Source organism: Molothrus ater, chromosome 11 (assembly GCF_012460135.2).
Source record: "Molothrus ater isolate BHLD 08-10-18 breed brown headed cowbird chromosome 11, BPBGC_Mater_1.1, whole genome shotgun sequence".
Taxonomy (NCBI): domain Eukaryota; kingdom Metazoa; phylum Chordata; class Aves; order Passeriformes; family Icteridae; genus Molothrus; species Molothrus ater.
The window spans coordinates 16,342,912-16,366,422 of NC_050488.2; the positions used below are offsets into that span (position 1 = coordinate 16,342,912).

The 23,511-nt window shown below is 42.8% G+C and overlaps 1 protein-coding gene across 6 annotated transcripts; it reads right to left on the bottom strand.

The window, feature by feature from the left end:
- Positions 1-3,204: 3,204 nt before the first annotated feature.
- Positions 3,205-21,047, bottom strand: EOGT (EGF domain specific O-linked N-acetylglucosamine transferase). Of its 6 annotated transcripts, none has more exons than XM_036391224.2 (17): positions 20,392-21,047; positions 19,824-19,870; positions 18,763-18,987; positions 18,311-18,411; positions 17,630-17,738; positions 17,449-17,543; positions 16,492-16,596; positions 15,309-15,415; positions 14,666-14,769; positions 12,100-12,192; positions 11,358-11,429; positions 10,795-10,881; positions 9,645-9,713; positions 8,772-8,833; positions 7,630-7,749; positions 6,568-6,670; positions 3,205-6,197 (listed from the first exon to the last, which is right to left on the bottom strand). In XM_036391224.2, the coding sequence occupies exons 3-17, from the start codon at positions 18,970-18,972 to the stop codon at positions 6,051-6,053; spliced, it is 1,584 nt and encodes a 527-aa protein (XP_036247117.1). In that variant the 5' UTR covers positions 18,973-18,987; positions 19,824-19,870; positions 20,392-21,047; the 3' UTR covers positions 3,205-6,050. The 6 variants fall into 6 exon arrangements, with proteins under 6 accessions (XP_036247117.1, XP_036247118.1, XP_036247114.1 ...); XM_036391225.2 differs by having other exon boundaries at positions 18,763-18,992; XM_036391221.2 differs by having other exon boundaries at positions 20,370-21,047.
- Positions 21,048-23,511: the final 2,464 nt, after the last annotated feature.

The following is a 23,511-nucleotide window of genomic DNA, read 5'->3' on the forward strand; positions in this document are numbered from 1 at the left end:
AATATCCATTCTAATCTTCCACTGGCACAACTTAAAGCTGTTCCCTCTGCTCCTGTCCCTGTTCCCTGGGAGCAGAGCCTGACCCTCCTGTCAGGGACCTGTGCAGAACCAGAAGGTCCCCCCTGAGCCTCCTTTTCTCCATCAGTGATCAGCTAAAACAACTTTTCTCCATCTCTATCAGCTTTACCAGTGATGATTGATTTGGTAAAATTTCGGTTTTTTCCTGTATGTTTTCTTTACTGAGACAGTTTCTATTCAACCTCGACTCTATTATCAGCTCAATCTAGAAAATAACTGATACATTCTCAACTTTCTCTTTTAAAATCCTGGTTGAACGTCATCCTTTGTTCAGTTTTCAACAAACCCAACCCTCAGACACCTGGCAACCAAAATTAACATTTCTGACACTCTTTTGTTCCCAGGTGATGGGGGAGCTGAGCTCCAGACAATTGATTTCTCACCCTCTACTCAAAAGCTCTATGCACTTTGTGTTCTACATTAATAAGTACTTTTCTAAAGGCCAAAACAAGGTCTGATTTGAAAAAAAAAAACCCAAGTCAAAAAGAACAATGCCACTGTAGAAGTTATACATATTACATATTAATTAATATACATATTAAAACAAATTTTTTCTCAGTAACAGTGCAATTTACCTTTTTTTTTTCCTACTTCTCCTCCTTTTCGATTTGCCATGGAATGATTGAAAAGGGGAGGCAAATCAAGAAAACATAAAGGAATTAAGAGATAATTTGTTGTTTGAGTTTTATCAACCTATCCAAAAGATAATGGTAATAAGAAATATTTAATGTTATGCTACATATACTTATATATTATTTATTCTATTATATTGATGTACAAAGGTTATTTTTGTATTCTATATCATTATATTATTAAAAATATTTCAGTGTTCCAAGAGAAGATAGCAGCCAGTAAAAGATTACACTTGTGGATGTGCTGTCAGCTCTACCCAAGCCTGGCAACACCCCCCTCCATCCCCCCCACGCCCTTTCCTTCATCTCTCCAGCACAAATCCCAGGTCACCACCCAGTTTTCCAGCCCTGTCCCTTCTCTCCAGCCCCCCTGGTCAGGGGTTCTGCTCCCCTCTCCTGGCTCAGACCCAAGGGAGTTCAGGCCCTTTCCTTTCCCCCTCCTGTACCTCCCTGCAGTTTGTGACATGGATATTTTCACTCCTCTCGTTTTTGGCTCTGTCCCAACAAGGTTTCCACACATTTCACTTGATTTATAACCACATTCCCAGAAGGCTCCTGAGCTCCAAGCTTGCAAATGACTCTCTGCCTGTTTTACCCATCTGAAACCTTACACTTGTTCCTCTCTCATCCCCTGCGTGCCTCTCTCTCCCCTCAAACATAAAATGCTGCTTTCAGCTGTGCTGTTGGCACAGTTCAAACTGCAGGGTTTGGGTGAGGCAGCTGGGCTGGGCTGGGCTGAGCTGAGCCCTGGCACTGACCCAGGAGGGACCTGACCCCTTCTGAGCAGGGCTTGGAGTGGTGTCTTGGTTTGAAAAGCCAGGTGTCTGATAAGGAAGGCAGGAGCCTCTCTTGAAATGCAAAATGTAAACCCCCTCCCTCCAAATTAACATAATTTTAATTATTATAACTAATTATTATAATTTTGACATTGAGGGGCTCTCAGGCAAAGACATGGGAATAGGAATAACAGTTCTTTACTAGGAAAATTAAAAATACAAATGTAGTAGTACAAACATCAACAAGAAGCCTCTGACAGAGTCAGAATACAACCTGTGTGTCAGGGAGGTGGCACAGCCCCATCCCATGGGGGCTCAGCCCTCCTGCAGTGCCAGCTGTGGCTCTGCTGGAGCAGGGATCCTGCACAAGGGGGGAGTTTTCCTCTGCAGCTCCAGGGCTGCTGGAGATGGGCCTGGGCTCCCTCTGGCCATGCAGGGCAGCAGAAGCTGCTCCTCTGGCAATGCACTGGGCAAAGGCTGCTGGGCTGTCCCAAACCTCAGATTGGATCCAGGTAGGAATGCTTGGCTCCTCCCCAGGGCGGAGCATCTCCCCATGGGATGGTGGAATTTTATCAGCCATGCAGGGACACCCACTGGCCAATTAACAAAAGATATGTCCTGGAGGGAGGATTGGTTGTGGGAGAGATTAAAAAACTGCCCCACCTGGTTTTTACAGGGGGCCCATTAACAGCAGATAATGCCCCACTCTAACAGATAATAGAGCACACACCAATACACACCCCCAGCCACACCTTGCACTTGCAACCTGAGACAAGTGGCTCCCTGGAGCAGAGGCTAGACAAGATTAAGAGAAAAAAGCAGGTTTTTACTAAAGGCCTTCAATAGCTGCACCTTGGGCAGGCAAAGCCTCAGAGAGGGGCTACACCCAAGATGGACGATGGCTCTTCAGACAATTGTAAGTTTGGTCCATTTACATATTTTACTCCCCAGTTTACTCCTCCCCAATTCACTTTTGGGTGTCCTTGAGCTTCAGGCCTAGGGGGATTGTTTTATCTGACCAAAATGTGAAGACAGTAGTTAACACTCTATATGGAGTTTAGAGTTATGCAGCACAGGATTTGAAAAATATAAAAGCTAAAACCCTAAGGCATCAGTAGCACCTGCACACCCAGGCCTGAGGTGAGGACCTGAAAGGGAAGAATGAGGAGAGTTCAAGGCTGAGCAACAAACCCCAACCTTCTGTGGCCATTTCAGAGCCAAAGCCAGAGGGGGTTCCTTAGCAGTTCATTTATTTCAGGCAAAAAGCCCAATCCATGAGAAACGGGTGTTCACAGGAGGGGAAGTAAGAGCTCAACTTAAGGCAAACACTGCAAATTGAAACAATTCTTCAGTGTTGAAGTCAAACACTTTACCCTTCTGAGCACACAAAAAGCTCGCAAGGAGAACGTTTTCTTCAGTTTTTCTCCTTAAAAAAAAAATTAGGATTAAGAGATATGCTAAAGCCTGAGTTATCTCATTAATGGTACTGGTAAGATTAACAGCAAGAATTAAACAATCCCATTATTACTTAATGGCCTTTAAAAATGTATTGCCTTAATATTTATAATCAGACTCTTTAAGATTAATAATGCTGATTTGCCACCTTCCCATCACAAGCCATTTCTCACACTTACCCAACTTCCACAGAACTCTCCAAAGAAAAAAACTGAAGTTACATCTGACAAATTCTAAAGTAAAAAGGAAAGAAACCACATGCATCCATAAATTATTTTTTATTCCAGCTCTTGGTTTACATTGCACAGGAAACACAGGTAATCCCAAAAGCATTCAGGACTTGCAACATTACACAAAGTCCCAAAACTGAATTCATCACACTGATGCCAAGCTGCCCCTTAGACTCTAAACTTGGGTAAACTGGAGAGACCAAAAAAAATTTTTTTTAAAAAATCAGAAGTAGCAAGGAACAAGATTCCTATGGTCTGCTAGGAAAACTTAACCCAGAGCTTTATCCTGCCTAAAGATGAAGTGGCCCAAAAGTCTCATGGATTCCCTCAAATTCCAAATTCCAGACAGACCAAGATGGTCCAGATGCTCTTCAAGCCACAACCCAGAGCTCTGCTGTTGTCCAAACTCCCTCAGGATTTCCTGGCAAAACCCAAAAATCCAACCAAACCTCCTTCTGCTGCCAAGAAAATTTTGTGCTACTTGAAAAGTTAATCAACACAAACAATCTTTTCATCCTAGCAATATTAAACCATAAAGGCTGAATAACATGTTGGCCATCAACTGTTGACCCTGCACTCAAATTTGCTGAAACTAGTGAATGCTGGCAGGATATTTTGCCCTTGGATGAGGTCCCTGCAGCCTCTCCTCCACACATATGTTCAACCATTTGTTTTAGTGATGACTTGAAAGAGCAGCTCCTCATTAGCTGCTCCTGTGCAGACTCCAGCACTCACCCACTGCCTTCAGCAGCATCACCTGCACCACAGGAAGTTAAATACATACAAAGATTTTCACAAACCAACCTTCAAATGCCCAGCACTAAAGCCAGCAGTGCAGGATGGCAGCATCGCCTCTCAAGGATTCTTAAGTAAATAGACCTGGATGTCACTTTGGACCTCAGAATATCAGCCTGTCATGGCAGGAGAAAGCAGAGACATGTGGCTCCATGCAATTAATAGTATTTAAAACATTTGCCTCTAAAACCTGGCAAACTACCAAAAATTTTACACTTTTTTTTTTTTTATTTAAAAAGCTTTTTATTAAAAAAATTATGTGCACAGTTCATAATTAAATGTCTTCTTTCCTTTGACTTGGTTTCATTCAAACACAGACATTTTACTGGCTTAAGTTTTATACAAATCCCACAAGGTAAAAACCCCAACAGACACATACAAATTCAGGAGAGGGTATTGCTCAAGGGATTTTTTTTCCCCCCACCTCATATTAAGAAGTGCAATTTTGCTTCTATGGTCCTTTAAAGTGAAACAGTTTTTTCCCCTCAGTAAAACAACACTCTCCAGGAAGAATTGCACCACATACACAAAATATATGAAGGTCTCAGCTCTACCCAGCTTCCCCATGCACTGATTCAGGTCTGAGGGATCTATATGAAAATTGTGCTTACAGTAACTCATCCCTAGCAGCACAGACAGGGCAGTAAATGCACTCACACTCTGTGAAATTGCTGGGGAAGGGAAGTCAATACCATCTACAATTAGAGCAGTGAAATGTTTGTATTTACCAGAACTCTCCTGCTTTTCCACACAAATGTGTGCCTGCCTCGAGCCACCTGAACTGTGTGGCTGAACTGCAAGTCCAGTGTGGGGATACATTCCCCAAAAATCCATAATTTAACACAGAACTCTAGGGTTTTATCTCGCTGAACCTGATTCTTCCACACATCCTTCTGGCCCCACTTAAGATAAAAGAACTACTACCTTTATTTTGCCCTCTAGAACATCCCAGCTCCAGGGGGAATTTCAAAAAGAACTCAGCTTTGGTTTAACATTCCCTTCACTGAAAACAGTGAACTGTGCTACTGGCTTTGGAAAGATTTCATTTTAAAAGTTTTCTGGATTAACTCTTCAACATTTTGAGGAAACAAGAATATTAAAAATTAGGCTTTTAGTAACTCCAAGAACAAGGTTCCTCATCAGTTCCTCTCCTTTCAGCTGCAGCTGAAAGAGACTCTACCCATTTTATCATTTATCCTTTAAAAAACTAGAAGGCCATTCCCTTTAGAATCCTCAAAAAAATCAAGTTTTATTCCAATTTGCTCAAGTTTTCCAATGCAGAGTGCTGGTTTTTGTGAAAAAGTAGGAAATACCCAGATCACCTGAAATTTTAAGTACTCACTTAGGAAAGTATTTACCTGCTCTGAGACAGAAAACTGACTGAACCTACTGTGCAGACCTCTTGTATTGAAGCATTTATAACTACAGGGACAAGAGTCAAAGTTTATATTTAAATGCAAAGTCATAAGACTGTGCTTTCTAATGTGAAAATGTTTCTAAATTTAAAGCAGAAGCTTGCAGTGTCTGCTGAAAACCTACCCCAGAAAACCTTACATGAAATGGGTGGACATGTCTTTGTATAAAGAGCATTTCAGAATCTGGAACGTAGAAATACAGTGCAAAAAAAACCCAGAAATAGTCTGAAAAATAGTTTTTACATATCAAAACCTCCCAGATTAGAAAGGAATTATAAAGTAGAGGTATGGTGCTAAGAAGTTGTCTGACAAATGAACAATGGGTTATTTCCCTCACAGGGGGAAATTATTTTTTTATGGGCATATAGTGACAGGACAGGGGGGAATGGCTTCACACTGACAGGGAGTGGGTTGAAATTGGATACAAGGGATAAATTCTTTGATGTGAGGGTGGGCAGGCCCTGGCACAGGTGCCCAGAGCAGCTGTGGCTGCCCCTGGATCCCTGGAAATGCCCAAGGCCAGGTTGGACATTTGGGCTGGGAGCAGCCTGGGACAGTGGAAGGTGTCCCTGCCATGGCAGGGGGTGGGATGAGATTGTCTTTAAAATCCCTTCCAACCCAGGCCATTCTGTGATTAATCAAAAACAGTATTTCAGTCAGAAGTCTAATTTAGAATTCATCATGTTTTACCCTAAATGGCCACTTTGAATGCTGTGAAACATGATTTGCAGCCAGAAGCACCAAATACATAAATTCTTCCACATCAAAGGAGTAGTTTGTAAATTTTGGATGTTCTCCCAGTGTTGGGTGGTGTCCCTAGAAAAACAAGATAAGGACTTTTAGACAGAAAAGATCAATACATCTTCCATTCAAAGAAGCAAGGAAAAAATTGAGGATCTGCCATTTTAATTTATTATTTCTGATCCACTGATCTGCTCTGAGGCAAAAGAATCAGCAAAGGAACTGCATAACAGCCATGCTATGAATGGTTCATGGCCAATTAATTTCATTTCTCTTCTTCCCTCAACCATTAATATCAAATGATTTCTTAATCTTAACAGGGAAGTTAATTTGGTCTAAAGAATGAATATCATATTTCAAACACCAGAACATAGATGGGTAAAGCAGGATAACTGTGAAGTCCTTCAGTTCCAGCACCTCACCCTTCCAGTGTGGCCACCATTACCTGATCTTGAGGGAATACTTTATTCCTTTTCCTCCAGGTGACGTAATGAATGCCCCTCAGCCTTGCCAAATCCAGGTAACAACGTTCATCTTCACAATTGTATCTAGGGACAGGCAGAAAAAACATATTTACCTACAGAGGTTAGGCTGAGGTTACCAGGGTGAAACAGGAAAAAACTGAAATGTCTCTTGTCCAGTTGTAAGGCACCAAAACCATGGACAAATTCAGAAACAACAGCAAGGGCTGTTTCTGCTCTCCAGATGTGGCCTTGGAGGCAGCTTGAGGCACATCTGCATGTCAGACATGTCCCTGTCCAGCTGCAGCAGCTCTTGGACATGTGAAAAACAACCCCTGAGTTTCTGAACTTCTTTGGAGACTGGACAAAACATTCTTGAGCCAAGCCTATGCTGCAAAACACCAGTTCTGCAGCCTTCCCACAGCAGAATTTCCCAGGATGGAGAATTCAGAGCCCTTCTAAGAAGCATTCTGGATTTCTGCTTTGTTCTGTAGATTGGAGTGTCTGCTGACACCCCTACTTTGTGATAAAACAAGTTTTAAAAGGAAGCTACAAGAGAAATGTAGGCAAAACACAACAATAGAGAACTGACCTTGGCCAGCAAGCTGGTGCTGAGGTCCTGAGCAGAAAAAGGAGGATATGAAAACCTCCAGGGGGGTGCCAGCACATAATCAATTCATATCAATAATAGCCCTGGACATGCACATAACCAGCTCACCTGGATCACTAAAGCATCCTTAGATCTCAGACTGACCAGGCAGAGCCTGAGCAATGAGGTTTTCTCATTGTTTGCCATTTCTGTACCATGGAAGATGAAGAAATCACAGGCTAAGCCTGTATGATATAATTACACTGCATTTTATAATGCAAGCTTTCTCTGTTTTGATCCCCAGGAGAAGAGGCTGCCAAATATGAAATCTACACAAGGCCTCAAGACAAACATTGATGGTCAAATACCAGGAAGGGAGAGGCTTCATTAACACACAGCAACAAACAGGAGCAGCTGTGTGTGCAATAGAAGGGGAAGGACAGACAAACAGACTTACAGCTCAAAGACAACAGCCCAGTCTGGCAGAAAGAGCAGGTGGGTCAGGCCAGCTCCATGTATCCCAATGAAAATATCAGAGTTGTGGGTAATTCTCAATTGCTCTGAAAATTCAAGCTCCCTGCAGACAACACAACAAAAGTGGTTAAAAAAAAAAAAAAAAAAAAAAAAAAAGGGGATGATGTGGCAGCTCTATCCACCCCAGCAGAACATGGGGAAAGCACAAAAGTGGCTGAAGGGAATACTGGAAGAGAGAACTGATTTTGCAAGGAACAATGCTAAGGATCACAAGTGCTGCAGCCAGCAGTAACTCAGCATGGAAGTAAAAGAAATGCAGGCAGGTTTCAAAACTTCACAAGAATTTGTTTCAAAAATACTTTGGTCAACCTAAAGTTTTTGTAAGTTTAAGAGTTTTTCTTTTTACTTGCCTTTAAAAAAATGCATCACTTTAAAAAAACCCCAAAAACTAAGAACAAAATACCCCAAACAAAACCCAAAAACCCAGCATAAAAGACCTGTTTCTGAACTGCACTCAGTGTAATGTAAAATACACAAATAAACATCCTCCCACTGTCTCTGCTTGGTCAGAATGTCTCAGTGCTGCTTGTTTCTCACTCTTCCTGCATCATTTGGGACAGCTCCAGGTGGAGCTGCTGCCATTTGGGACAGGCATTCATTGTTTGGGAGCTTCTTCAGTCCATTTCTTCCTGGCACAGTGCCTGCTACACCTGGCACCACAAACTGACCTCAGGTGGTGTCTTCAGGGGCCACCAGAGCAGCAAATAATCAGAGTTATTACTGATTACCAAGCTAAGGCTCATATTAAATAAGACACCAACATCATAGAAGAGAAACCTCTTTTAGCACAGTTATTGCAGAGCAAAATGCAAAAAGGTGATGGGAACACAGCTGGCCTTGGGAGAGGGCACAAAAGGGATTTCCAGCCTTGTTCATTGTTCATTCAGCTTTAACCTGAGCCTACTACCCCTAACCAGTGCATCATGGAATGGGTGTGCTCCACCACCTCCCCCAACACTGCTCCTTCCCAGTGCTGGGATTTGGCCAGGTTGGCCCTGGGGACAGACACAGCTGGCAGCAGCCCCAGGCAGCAGGAGCTCACACCAGCCTCCTGCACCAACTCACTTGTACTTGTAGTCCACCACCTTGACCTCCAGCGTTGACACTGTTTTCAAAGCATTCACAAGCTGGGGAGAAGAATAAAAAGACAAGGATTTGGTGTCCTCCCTCAGTTAATTGCTCCCTTGCACTCCTGACCTGGTGAAGATAAAACCAACTCCTGCCTTTGCCATTTTACCAGAACACAAACTCTGTGCAGCAGTGGAGGCATCAGCTGAGGACAGCCCAGCAGAAAAAGCACAAATCCTTGGCTCTGTCTGCTCTGCCACTGAGCTGCTGCATCACACCAGCCTCAGCTTCTCCCTACAAAAGGTGGGGATGATAATCCCAGTTCATTTTTGTCAGGCTCTAACAGTAAAGAATGAAAGCAGGTATTAAAACATTAAATAATATCATTTTACCATGAAAGAAGCTTTTACACAAGTCCATGAAGTTGCATGATTCAAAAGCATAAATCAATATGAAAATTCATTATGTTCTGAGTGCACAAACAAGGGCTTGTGCTTTTCAATCTGTAGGCATTACAAAGGGATAGACTTCAACACTGAAGATACTATAAATAAAAGGAATAATTTGAAAGTGAAATAATTTCATTTTATCAGAAGATCTGCAGTGTCTGTTTGCTCAGAGGAAATACTTTTAGTATTATATTTGCAGTCTTCCACTGGATATTTAGAAAGGGCAGCAAGGTTCAGTGTCTGGGGTACAGAAATGGAGACTGCCTAGAAGACATTTCAGAACAAATTAATATAAACATTGGACATATTTGTCCAAGATTTGCCAGAAAATAGATGTCTTGGCTGTACCTGAAAAAAAAATCAACCCAATAAGCAAAATTTAACTTCTACTAAATATTTTTAAAGACACAAAGGACCACACCTCATTCTGGTTTAATATTTTCCGGTAATCTGTGCTGCGGGCGAGGATGGTGACTCGAATTTTCCCATCCTAAAAAGAAAGAAGCAGCAGTGTATTAGCTAAGAGGCAGCCCTCACAAGAAAAACAATCCCAAACTCTTCCATTATTACTTCTGGCAATTATTTGAGCAACTAAATATGTTCCTTCCACATGTAATAAATAGATGGTGTAACCACCTTAAAATGCACATTTGTGTTTTCTGACAGATTCAAAGCATCAAAAACTTTGTGAAATTTGGATTATTAACCAAGAACTAAATATTTTCTGAAGGATTTCTTTTATTCAGTACAAAAGAGCCTTTGTATTACACATTATCTGGCAGTTTTTGAAAGCAGGAAAGCAGCTTTCTGGATGGCTTGTGCACAAGTTCCTTGGGAAAAAAAAAATTTTACTTCTATAACAGCTCCTCCTTTTACCTCTTTTAATTAATTGGACTCACAGGGGCGAGCGCTCCAAGTGAAATAAAGAGATTTAACTGCATGGCTCCCATTAGTGTCAGCAGGAGAAGCATAACTAAATGCCTGTGCAGAGCTCTGAATGTGCCCCTCAGCAATAATTTGTGGGCCTCTCTCCAGCAGACACTTCAACCAGCCCAGAGCTGCCCTGGCCACCAAGGCAACGTGCAGAAACCACCAGTGTGAGCAGCAGAGAAGCCCAGAGCAGCCAGATGGTGCTGGGCAAGCATGGAAGGAGCAGGTTCCTCTGTTTCCAGCTCTGATCCCAGCTCAGCAGTATCCAAGGGGGTGGATTAAGGGCAAGCTCTGCTCTGTGGGATTCCCACTGCTGCTCCACAGAACTCGTGTCTGATTTAACTAGGAAGGACACAAAGGCCTCCAGCACAGAGGATGGACACAGGGATGAGACCCTAAGGTTGGAAGGAGAATGCTCTAAAGTCTGTCCTACAGAAATAAGACATAAGGGCAACTTCCACAAACATACACAAATGTTCTCTGAAGGCCTTTACCGGGGAAACCCAAGCCCTAAACATCACAGGAAAGGACAAAAAGTACCCAGGTACACCCCCATTCCCCACTGGGCTCAGTTTGCCACTGCTGTTCCCTGGCAAGAGCCACCAGCTCCATACTGCAGCTGCTTTATGCAGTTATCACACCTTGGGTCCTTCCTGGGTGATATTTAATCTGTGTAGCACATGCTGAGAAAAGGCTCTGAACAGCCCCGTGCCGCGGCAGCCGGAGATCTGAAATTAAAAAAGGAACTGTTAATATACAGAGTTATTTCACTCAGAAAACTGAGCTTTGTGATCAGGTTTTTAACGTTCTTGTGGAACAAAAGCCCAGTGTCATGCACTGTGCTATTCACTGCATCACAAGTGGCACTTTCATTTAGAAGGAAATATAACTAGTGCTAGAGCCTGATGAGTGTGTGAGCTAATGCCCTCAGGGAAGTCTGACTGTGTTTAAGCTCTTGTGCTCTGCAAAAATACCAGTTAGTTCACAGTGCCCACCCATTAAAGGGGAATAATTTGCACCTCCTGAGCTGTGACATAGGAGGCTGCACACAACCAGCTGGAATAACTTTAAATTCCCAATCTTTAGGGAAGATCATTCCTGTTTGGAGCTGGAACCCTCAGTGCAGTGTATTTCACTATATTGGAGGGATTCCCCAGCTCAGATCCTGCCCTCCAGGTGGGAATTGATGGATAAAGGCACTCACCAGAGGGGTGTTATAGAACAATCCGTACCGCATCCGAGGCAGCAGAGAGAACACGGCTTCTTTGAAGCACACCTGGAAGGGGACCACGAGGAGTTACCCCCCAGTGCTCCTCCCCAGCCCATTCACTGCCTGCCCTGCTCCTAACGAGGCAGCAATTACTGCTCCTGCCAAGGACAGCCCAGCTGCCTCGGCTGTGCCAAGGAACAGAACAAAGATCCCAAAGGAGCTCTCCTTCCGGACGTGCAAGTGTGGGAAGAGGTGATGGAAACGCCTCCAGGCAGAAGAAACATGGACTAAAGAGAAGGAAACCAGTTAGGGAGTTTAGAATAGATTGAGGAGGCTGAAATTAGCTCTGGATAGATGCATTTTTTGGTGTATTTTTTTTTTAATGATAAGCAGCAGGATTGCCAAGAGTTACAAGAGGAAAGAAACACCTCAGAAAGATCATTTGAAAACCCTTAACTTCAGTAGGGAGTCCTGCAGAAGCAAAACCCATTCATAAATACAACCTCTGAGGACACAAAAGTTAGGTCCATCTATAGAAAGGATAGACACATCACAGAATCAGGTTACAGTTCTGTCTCTTGTTTCTAAGGTAGAATACTCATATTACACAAATTAAACGTGAATGGAAAAGTATTAATGCTTTCCTCTGGAGCACCCATTACTGCAAGAAGCTTGAGAAGTTGTCATATTTGCTCCCTAGTGACCACGAATTAAAACAAAATATAGAATTCCATACCCTTTTAGAGTCAAAAGTTTTCAAGTGAATTATTTCATAGTCAGTAAATGCCTTCCATGTCTCACTGAACAGGTCACCATAGCCATATGAACTCTAGGAGGAAAGCAAAAAAAAAAAAACAAGGGCACAACAATTACAAAAATGCATATTAGAACCTCTCTTCATGATTTACAGGTCCTGTATATGAGTTTTAATACAGTTAATATGTGCAACATCACCACAGGACTCAAGGCAGCCTAGTGCAGAACACAGACATTACACAGCACCAAACTCTGTGTTTGCACTGGCAGGTAACTCAAATTACCTTTCAGGTGGTTAATTTTTAATAAAAACTTCTACAAATTAGCAAACTAGACAATTTCTTCAGCAGATTATAATTTCTGAGTTAGGAGTGAGAATTACTTTTCCCAGAGCCAACAGAACACAAGTTAAATTTGAAGTATCACAAACACAGGGATGGTGAGAGACCTGAATCTCAACTCCTGAGATTAAAAAAAAAAAACAAAAACCACCTGGGAATTCAAGTGCAGCACTGAAGTTTGAGGTAACAAGTCACAACAAGCTTGTTTTGCATTTGCCTGTTTTGGGATTGTCACTTGCATATGGCAGCTGTATCACAAACTGAAGGCAACGATCTCATTTGATGGAACAAACACCTGGGGGTTTCTGTACAGAGCAGTAAAAAACTTTCATTCTATGGGGAACTTTTAAAGAGCCATCAGCAGGGGCTCCTGCCTTCCATCTGTCACCTTTCCTGCTCATCCCAGGGCTGAGTCACCACCTCTGGCTCTTGCCATGCAATTAAATGTGCCCTCAGTGGCCCTGGTGCAGATTCTCACTAAAGCTTCCTTTCAACTCTGGGGCCAGCTCAGGCTGCTTGGAAAGTGGGGACATTCTAAATAAGAAATTTGAAAATAGGACTACAAGTGATAGCAGGAGAGAAGAGATATCTGGTGAGATGTAAAATAATCTAAAGGGCACCAGATTTCCTTTGGTTCAAGAGGCTTTCCTCGTGCTCTGCCATTGGGTATTAATAAATTTTACAATCTAGACTCCCTTCTGGCCATGTATTACAAGAACTGCTCTCCCAGATTAGAAGTGGAGAACTGATGAAAGCACCACTTCCTAACCCTCTCTGCTCTCCTTAAAAGTGCTTTATAAACATTTCTTCCCTGCATTCACAGTGATCTGCACACCAACACCCAGTGGAATTCCTACTCATTTTCTGCTTTGTTTAACCTACATCTAAGGGCATTGCTCTTTAATAAGAACAGTAGGTAGGAAGTATGGCCAAATCTAATTACATCAAGTAAAAAAAAAAAAAAGAGAGAATGAATAATAAGCTCAAGTCCACCTTTTGATGAGCACAGACAGTTCATCAGCAGTTGACTGGTGCCATCACCTGGTTTTACATAGCAATGAACTCCAGCTGCCTGAGCAGGTGATGCTCATTTAAATTGATAACAGTGTGGCATTGCTTTGAATGGTACATCTGAAAGAGTTATTTGATTCTGCAGATATAAGACAAAGAGCTGCTTTTCAAAGTAATTTGCAATGCTGTCTGACACCTGATCTTTTCAGAAAGCCACCAGAGCTGGATTAACAGGTCCTGTGCAACACCTAGAGAGCTCGCTCATCTGAGAGATGGCACCGATTTTAGCTTTAAAATACAATAGAATTAGAAAAAAAACAGTTTCTCCCAGCCAAACAGGTTTCTCATAAAACAGCAAGCAGGGGATATTTGCAGTTCTCTACTGAAGTTTAGTTGTCCTGGCACTAAATGCTCAGAGAGAAAACTCAACAATTTATGATCACAAACCAGGTGTGGGACAGTGACCTATTCAAGAACTGTTATTTCTGGACCTAATTATGCACTTTATCTGGCATATTACAAATTGCCCCTTTTTTTGTTTAGTTTGATACCCTCCTACATAACTTAAATACTGTCCAATAAAAGTAATATTACTCAAAGTAGTGATTTCAACTCAGCAGCATAGCAGAAACAGCCCCACTTAAACACTTGTTTTATGTTTTCATGGCAGTGTGAGAGGTGACTGAGGGAAGTAACTGCTAAGAGGGCTACTTAAAGAAATTAAATATTAAACTCTGTTTTAATATATATAAGGATTTCATTTAGCTGTTTTCTTTGCTAGAGGCTGCACATCACTGATTTACAAACACACAAGACTGCATTTCTTTTTAAATATAGAACAAACAGTTGAGCAAATCTACTTCAATATTCCAAGAGAAAAAAACCTACAAAAACCAGTTAAAACTTCAAATGCTACAGATCAGAAATACTGATCAGATTATTTTTGAGGCCACACCAAAAAAGGGCATAACTATGTGCTAGCAAAGCTGAGCATTCCAACAGCACATGGTTTATCATAGAAAATCTGTTCTCTAACTATTGCTCATGCACCTGCATTAAAAGGATCCAGAAATTTATCAGTTCCACATGGCTGTGGCCACAAGAGAGCTGAGGACTGGCTACCAAACCCTTCAGAGCCTCTATGAAGCAGAAATACAACCCATCAGAAATATGTTAAAAGCAGAGCAGACTTACAGTGTCCCACATGACTATGTTGACATCAGTACTGAAGGAATTATTGATATGCTGGGTAATGTAAAGATTGACAAAATCACAGAAGTGATGGTACATATTAACACCTGAAAAAGAAAGAATTGTTAGCAAAACACTGCATTACTTGCTCCACTTTTATTGGTTTATGCAGGTTAGCATCCTGCATTTCATATTAGCTTCCCCTGCTTGAATCCTCCTAATACACCCTAAAAAAGAACATCTAAAAGGAAGGAATCAAGGAAAGAAATATGAGGTAAAACATGTTTTTTTAAAGAAAACAGAGTTAGAAGAGTGGCCAAAAGAAAGAATAAGATGAGCTTCATGTGCTGTTTGTCTTTAGAGTCTGCAGCTGCTTTCTGAAGGATGTGAAAGGATCTCCTGCTTTAACACAGACCAGTCAGGCACAGGGAAACATGAGAAGTGGCCTTAGGACAGCTCTGGTTCTGTTTTAGTGGGGCTGGGGGAAGCTCTGTCCATGGAACCACAGGACAAACTTGCACTTTCACACCAGCCACAGCCCAAGCCGTCACTCAGGTCCTCTCTTGTTCATTCTTGGTGCACAAAAATGTCCATGAAACAGAGGAGAAAGAAAAAATAATAATAATAAACTAAAGATATCAATTACCTGCATCTAATTTCATGAAATATGTTGGCTTTTCAATAACAATGTCACACTTCCCATCTTCTAGAGGCCTGAAGTCTAATGCAGTGAATGTCTGGAGCTCTGCAAACCTAGAAAGATTCAATCACACAGAATATGCTTTGACATCAACACACTTAAACAAATGTACTTCCTTATGTCTCAGATTTAGCAACTGTCCTTCCAGTCCATTTCAGTTAACAGGACTGCTGAAAACTGATGGAGTCTGACAATTAAAGTTATTTGAAATTATAATGGAATGTTCTTCAGGGCTTCTAGAGGTTAAACACTGCCTTTGATCTCAAGAGTGAGCAGCACCTTTGATCTCCAAATCAAGGCAGAGGGATGTAACAAAGAGCCTCAGAACCTGGATTTGTGGCTTCACCCAACTTGATCTGCCTTGCCAGAGACACTTAAGTGAGATTTCCATGCTTTGGTTGGAATAATGAATGTAGAGGCAGTATTTATTGTTCCTGCATCTAAACAAGGATGAGCAGCTGTGATGACAATAGCAGGTAGAGGAGAAAAGTCTTCCTCCTCTGCAGCAGAAGAGGAATTAAATTAAACATCAATGAAAAATGGGGGAAGAAAAAGAAAATACAAGCAAAGCATAAGAATGAATTATTATATGGACCTTAATGGCTCCAGTTCCTTCATCAATTAACTGGCAAGGCAGCTTTGAAGTGCTAACATGCAAACTGTGATGCTCTGCACTTCCTACTCAGCCTGTGGACTCAGCCCACCTCACATTCCCAGCCAGGCTCCCTGGGAACCCCAGCACATCCACATCATCCTCACCAAGGGCTGTGGGAACCTCACCAGAAAACAGTGACCCCTTCCACACCCAGACCAGGCACAGCACCAGCACCTTGCCCAGAAAACACCTGGAGGTTACAACTTACAACAGGTTACAACTTCCAATTGCAAGGTGTTTCCACATCTTTTGCTGCTGCAAATGAGGCAGGACACAATTACACACAGTGTGGCTCAGACTTGCTGCAGAGGTGTAATTACCAGAGGTTACTAATATCAGCTCTCAAACTGACCCCAAAAGGAGCAGGTCTTTCCTCAGTATGAAATCCCCTACACACAGCTGGTAATGCCAATGACAAAAATAAAAAATAATTAGCAAGTGAGCTTGGAAGCAGCCTTGAGAAGAGATTCTTACCAAGACTGCAGAGGGCTCTTGCGTTGACCTTCAGCCAAAAATGCTTGAACATCGAGGGTACAATGACCACCAATTTCTCCCTTCTGGAAAAAGTCTTCTTTGAATCTAATGCAAATTAGAAAAAGTCTATCAGCTTTTGTGCAACGGTGCCTGCAATCTCAGTTACACACTCAAGCCAGTGCTGCTTAGTCTCAGTTCAGCAAGGCACTTCACACATATTTAAAATTTAAGTATTTTCCTCAGTGTAAATCAAGAATTTCTCACAACCCCCACATAACCATAGTGGTGTCCTTGAAGGTGTAGGCATCATCTTAGAAAGCAGCACTTAATAACACCCAGAATGTTAGTAAGAATTATTTACACATACCCACATCAGCAATTTTATCAAATTTTGTTTCTTGACAGTGATGCTTCACAGGACCATCACTGATTGGAGTTCTTGTGTTTCTAACAATTTCTTACTGAAATTCAGATTTCACAACCCACTCTGCTACCCAAGGATTTTATATGACACATGAGGAGTGAGATGTAAGAACAAATTTCCTGAAAACAAGTTGGCAGCTAAAAGCACTGTCTAAATTAGCTTTCAGGACAGGCTGTGATGATGACAAAACCCATTCTGAAGGGTAATGTCAGTCTCACTCATGAACCAGACCAAGACACTGACTTCAAAGACAAGTCAGAGGGTCACACCAGCACCACTGGTAGGGTTTTTTCATCCAGTTTCCATAAAAGTGAGAACTTGGCTTTTTACACCACCAGCAGCAGCCAGCAAAGAAGAGGGGCAAACCTTTACAGGGCTTCAGCAGCAAGCCTCTGATCAGCAGTGAAACTGCAGGTAGGAAAAAGTAAAAACAGTAAAATCCCTAGCAACAAGCAACCCAGCTTTGTTAAATCAATTCTCAAATCCTTTTCCCTGCCATCCCATTTCTGCTATAACCCAGGCAAATCAGAGACCTGTCGTGGTTTCTCTTCACAGCTCGTAAATCAATGTACAGGTTTGTTGCTCTGCAGTGCTGAAGGTACTGGGAGCAGGTCAGAGATGAATCCCCCTGTTAAGAACAAGTAGAATCCTGTCAACAACAAAAATTACTTTTAAAAACAAGTGCAAAGCATCAGATCTGTCAGAAATACCTACTGTTGCTGCAGGCTTGCAATGGGTTTTCACTTCACTGAGCCTCTCTTGAACATACCCAAAGTCTGCTTGTTTCCAGAATATCTGCTGGGCTGTCTCAATGTCACTTGCCCTGGTGTGTGAAGGAAAGAGGAAACAAATCAAGGTTCTGTTGCTCAATTCTAGTAATAACTTCAACAGATCACATTTTTCCACTGAAAGTGGAACAGAGGAACCAGCCAGTTATTTTATTGGCATTTAAGATGCCAAAACAGGAAGCACTTATCAGCTGCATGTAAGTGAAAACATCAATGACAATCTAATTTAAAGCTATTCTCCCCTAAAAGGCTACACATTTTTTTTCCACATTTTTTCCTCTGTTTTTAAAGCTAAGAAAGGAAATACAGCTATTTTAGGACTCTGAATTCAAGGCTAAATCAGAATAATGAAAACATTCTGGGAGGAAGCATTTCTAGCAGTATTTTCTTCCTTAAAAAGTTTATTTTTTTTAATCGTGTTGAAAGGCTCATTATGCATAAACACACACATTTTATATATATATATATATATATATACAGGTGTCCACAAAAAATCACACTTTAAATTCTAAATATTACAATAATGCTTGCTTCACTGCTATATCAAAGTGAGCACTACACTATTTTTTTACCATAGTGCACAGTAGACACTTAAAATTAAACTTACCACCCAGTTTCAACATAATCACACACTGGGTAACTGAACCTGTTCTCTGATCTGCAAGATTTCTCATAACCCCAGCAGGATTTTAGTTTCTTCAAGTGTTTCTGCAACACAGAATGACTGAATCAGGTTTTGCAACAGGAAAATGGGAAATGACTTAAGCAAGTTGTTAGCTTTTAAATGACATCTTGCTCATAAATCTTGCATAAAAGGCTTTTGGTTTGGTCTGTTTTCAAACAGAGTTTGAGAAACAACACCCAGATTCCTCACGCACAGCAGAGGCTCCAAAGTGGACACACATGCACATCAATGTGACTCTTGTCTTGTAGGAGTTCTAAGACAAATCCTTTCCCTGACTAATTGGCAAGGAGGCCAATTAACCACCATCTTTAACTGCTGCAACAAATCACCCCAATAGGACATTTGAACAAACAAACAGAAAAAAGGAAACTTACTTTATATGGGCAAAGAGGATCCTGCTTACAGATGTCAGCAACATGCTGGTTATTGTGCAGAAAGTAGGGGATGTGCTCATCTGGCAAGTTGATGGCTTTGTAGTTGTAGAATGGCTCTTCCTGAATGTTTGGGAATTCAGTAGGATTTTCAGCTTGGGAATTAGCCAGGATTTCTTGCAGTAGCAATCCAAACACAAGCAACATAAACATGGCAACCTGTGAGTTCTGTACTTTTAAAATAAAATAGAAAACAAAAAGAAATTAACGTATCTGCAGCATTTCAAGAACACAGGACAAAATTCAGTCAGAGTCAGACATACAGTCGAAGAATTTGTACTTGCATTTCTGGGGTGGTTTCTTTTTCCTGTGAAGACCAAACTTTCACTGAGAGGCCAGACTGCACAACCTCAGGATTATCTTTGAATCATTAGTCATTGAGTGTTATTATGCACTACAAACTCCCAGTCAAGCTAAAATGGGTGTGTTTACTTTAGCTAAATGCCAAGGGATCCTGAGAGTTCAGTGGGGAAACCAAGTATAGAGCATGTAATATCCAGTGAGAAGGGAAAAAAAGTACAAGAGCTGGGGGGAGGGGTGAGAAAAGAAGGATTTTTAGTTTTAAAATAAGTATGAAAAAAAACACATTCTCCATTTTGAACTAATAATTGGCTGAGGGAAAAATAGGCAGACACAAATAGAGGGTCACAGCTGAGTCTTATAGGATGCCTGCTTTTAGTGCTTAACATCATGTTAAAGAAACCTGACTACTGAGTATATTCTATATATAATTTTATATATAATAGAAGTGTATTTATATATATACACATGTACACACACACAGCCCCACACATCTCTATACCCTAAAGCTGACTGCATTCCTTCCTGCTAATACAACCTTCTCATCTAACACCCCTGCTTTGAACCATTAAACTTCCTGAGGAAAAGAAATGTATGGCCTATATCTAAACTCCGCCTTTTTTGGCGTTATAATTTGCTAAAATTTGCATGCTTGCTTTCAACTGAAGCCTTTAGCAAAATTCCTACGATATAAGTAGTTTTACCTGTTTGGTTTGAGAGGAACCGCTTCAGCTTTCCCAGGTACAGAAACCTAGAGCGGGGGAGGAAGGTGGAGTTAGGTATGTCCTGAAAAAGGAGATTTCCTCAGTATCCTGCTCCTAGGGACACTGTCCTGCTCTAGGGACACGTTCCCAGCAAGGAGAGCAGCTGGCCCAGCCCGGGCACTGCGCTAACCCGGCTCTCGGTTCCCTGTCCCCGCACACAGCCGGGGCACGGGCTATTTCACACGGATCCCCTCTTCCATCACAAACCCGGCCGTGGCCCCAAAACACGCGGCCCTTGCCCACCCCTGGGCGCTGTCACTTGGGGAAGGTGCCCGGCCTCCTGAGCCAGGCCGTGCCGGGCTCCGTGATAGACCCAGAACCGGACCCAGACCCGGCCCGCTCGGACCTGGCGCCTGACCCACGCTTGTCACCCCCGCGCTGGACCCGGCACGGCCGCCCCGCCCTGCGCTCCCCTGCCCCGCCACAGCATCGCCTCTCACCGCGTATCACCGCGTATCTCACCGCGTGTTTCACCGCGTATCTCACCGCGTTTCACCGCGTATCGCACCGCGTGTCTCAGCCCCGCCGGCCCCGAGGAGCCCCGCGGCCCACGGGACCGGCCGCTGCTCCTGTTGGGCGCTCGCCGCCGGCCTCAATCCTCATGTCCGGGGGCAGCGCTCGGCGCGGCCCCGCCGGGCTCCGTGCGGGTGCGAGGGAGGAGCGGGCGGCACCGCCGGGACCGCCCCGCCCGGGGCGGCGGGAGCCGGGCGAGGAGGCAGGGAGGGAAGGCAGGAAGGGAGGGAAGGAGGCAGGGAAGGAGGCAGGCAGGGAAGGAGGCAGGGGAGGAAGGCAGGCAGGGAAGGAGGAGCCGCCGGGCTGGGGCGGAGGCGCAGCGCCGGGCGCGGGTCGGGCTCGGGCGGCTCGGCTCAGGTGGGGCCCGCAGCGAGGGCACCTGCCCGCGGGGAGCAGCGGCGGAGCAGCCGCGTCTTCCTTCTGCTGCCGGAAATTAAGCGCTGCCGGCCCGGGAGCGGCGAGCGCAGGATGCGGAGGAAAAGGGCCTTTTCCTGCCGCGGCCCGGCAGGAAGCGCAGGCTCCGGCACCCCATTGTTGCAGGCGTCCCCCCCAGGCCAGGCCGGCAGCAGCGGGGCCGGGGCCGGCCGCGGGCACGGGCAGAGGCTCAGCGGTGCCTCCCTGCTGTCCCTGACACGGCAGCGCCCCTGCCCGTGCCCGCACCCTCCTCCGGTGTGACCCAATTCCCGCAGTGGCGAGAGCCGGGGGAGGCACAGGCGCCAACACTGAAGAGCTTTGAACCCTCCCGCACAGCCCAGACCTCCTCTCTCCTCGTTCCCAGGTGGGAAAGGAGGAACAAATGCTCAGCCCGAGCCGGAAACCTGCGAGAGAACGCGGCGCTGACCCCGCAGGGACACCGCTTATCTAAATAAAGGAAATAAGTCTGAATTCCACATTATCCACAACCCCATCGCTGCGGTGCATTTAGAAATAAACCAGCCCCTCGTACATAAATATCCACGGTACCGCAAGACTTCTACTGCCATCTGTACCTGTATTCCAACTATATCTGGTATCTTCTACCTTAAGTAATATTTTCCTTTCACAGCACTAGGTTCACATCCATCCACTCACCCTCGCCAGAATTATTTTTAAGTCTTTTCTCAAAGAGAACCAGAGCACACTGTTAGCGGAAAATTTTATTTTATGCTGACCCGTGCTTTATACAGTTTATACATATTTTACAACTAGAATCCAAGGGGTTTAATTTCACTGTGATAACCATTTCACCTTTTATTAAGGATCATTATAGCCCTTAGTAAAATGTAAGCACATAAATTACAACATGTAGCAGGAGAAAAAAAAAACCAAAACCCTTCTTTCATGTGAATTTGCCATGGGATTTTGAACATCGGCTCCTGAGCTCCTAAAGGAAGTGAGTACCAGAGAAATCTACTCCTCATCCAAACCCACAGAGGCCTTTCCATCAGCAAGTCAGCTCCCTCCAAACACTACACTGAGTAACCTTTAAATAACATTTTTCATACTTGCTTATCCAGTGAAAATGAAAGCGAAATTAGTTGCTTTCAAAAGGACGTTCTAAAATAATAAACTTAGACAAAAGTGAGTACTACAATTCTACCCTAAAGCCTTTCATTTTGCACGTTACTCTCCTAGGCAATCTCAGTAAGAGCAATGAATTAAGTGTGCCAAGCAGATATTAATGTTTTTTCAAAACAAGCATACAGTTAGATCAAAGATGAGCAAACCAGGATATTTTAAAGTCTATGTTACCTTCCACCAGCCACTTTGTTTTCTAAGGCTTTGATGATTAAGACACAGAAGGCCATCTGATTTTCAGGTGATATTAAAGATTTCACTACAAGGGAATATATAATCCAAAAATAATCAATACAAATATTTACATCTACTTTAGTAAAATTTAAAAATCTAATACCTTTTGTGTTTTTACATCTAAAATAGTTAATGCTGATTGCATGTTAAAATTTCCCTTTTACCTAAGCTCTTGTAAACAAGATAGCTCAAGACATATTCAGAACTGTCAGTTTTAAGGACTATAAAATAATTTATTTTTCTTTGCTGCATTTGTCTGCCAAGATAATTTTAAAAAAAGGTGAAAACCAGGAAGTTATTGATTCACTGTAGTAGACAAAACAGAATTTCTAATCTTTGACCATCACAAAGAGTTGTTTTCTTAAGAAAAGGCTCAACTAACCCTTGTACATGATAATTCTAAATCAGTAAAATTCCAGCAAGTGTTTTAATAGGGACTGATTTTTGCTTAGGTTTGATTGGTCTGGGGTTTTCCAGAAACTTAAGAGTAACCAACCATGCTTTAATATGAAGGCAAAGTGTTAAATTCTGAGGTTTTTAGAAGGAAAATCGTACCACAATGGTTTCCAAAACTGAAATGAAGACAAGAGGGTAATTCCCTCCGACCTCCCAGTGGAAAAAAAAATAAATAAAAGGAAGGGAAAAAAGTATTTTTATTAAAGCAGTTAGAAGTTTCTATAACAGATGGGAAGTTACAACAAATTTAGGTGTTCTGGCTCTATGGTTTTAATGAAATCCTCACAGAATAACTGCCTGAATTTCAAATAAGACTGGGATTTTCCATGAACATTCCCTTACTTGTGTAACTTCAGTGAGGAATAAATCCTGTTCTCCCAGTGAGGAATAAATCCTCAACACCCACAGTAAAATCATATTACCAAGAGGCATTTCTGCAGAAGCAACTCCTCATCCTTCACATCCTTTGTGTGTCAGGCCACCAAATACCCAAGCAGGGAAAGAGTTCCCAAATTACAACTGGTCTGGGAAAAAAAAAAAAAACCTCTCCCAACAGAGGCACTGGTGTGATAAGCAAAGAATTCCAACTGCCCAGTATTTCACACGAGTAGGTTCTGAGATGCAGCAAAATATTTGCTCTCTGGAATGCAGAGAGGAAGACACAGCTCCTTCTCAGCATTCCCAAGGGTCCAATTCAAACATTTCCTCTGACATTACCAAAAATGCAGCTCAGCTCCAAGTCATGTGAGTACTGTTTGACCAATACCTTGAATGGCATGAGAAATACTCTGCAGCCACTGGAGACTTGCTCTATTATTAAGCCACAGTTCAGTGTTACAAGAAGTCTAACCCTTGCTACTTATATAAA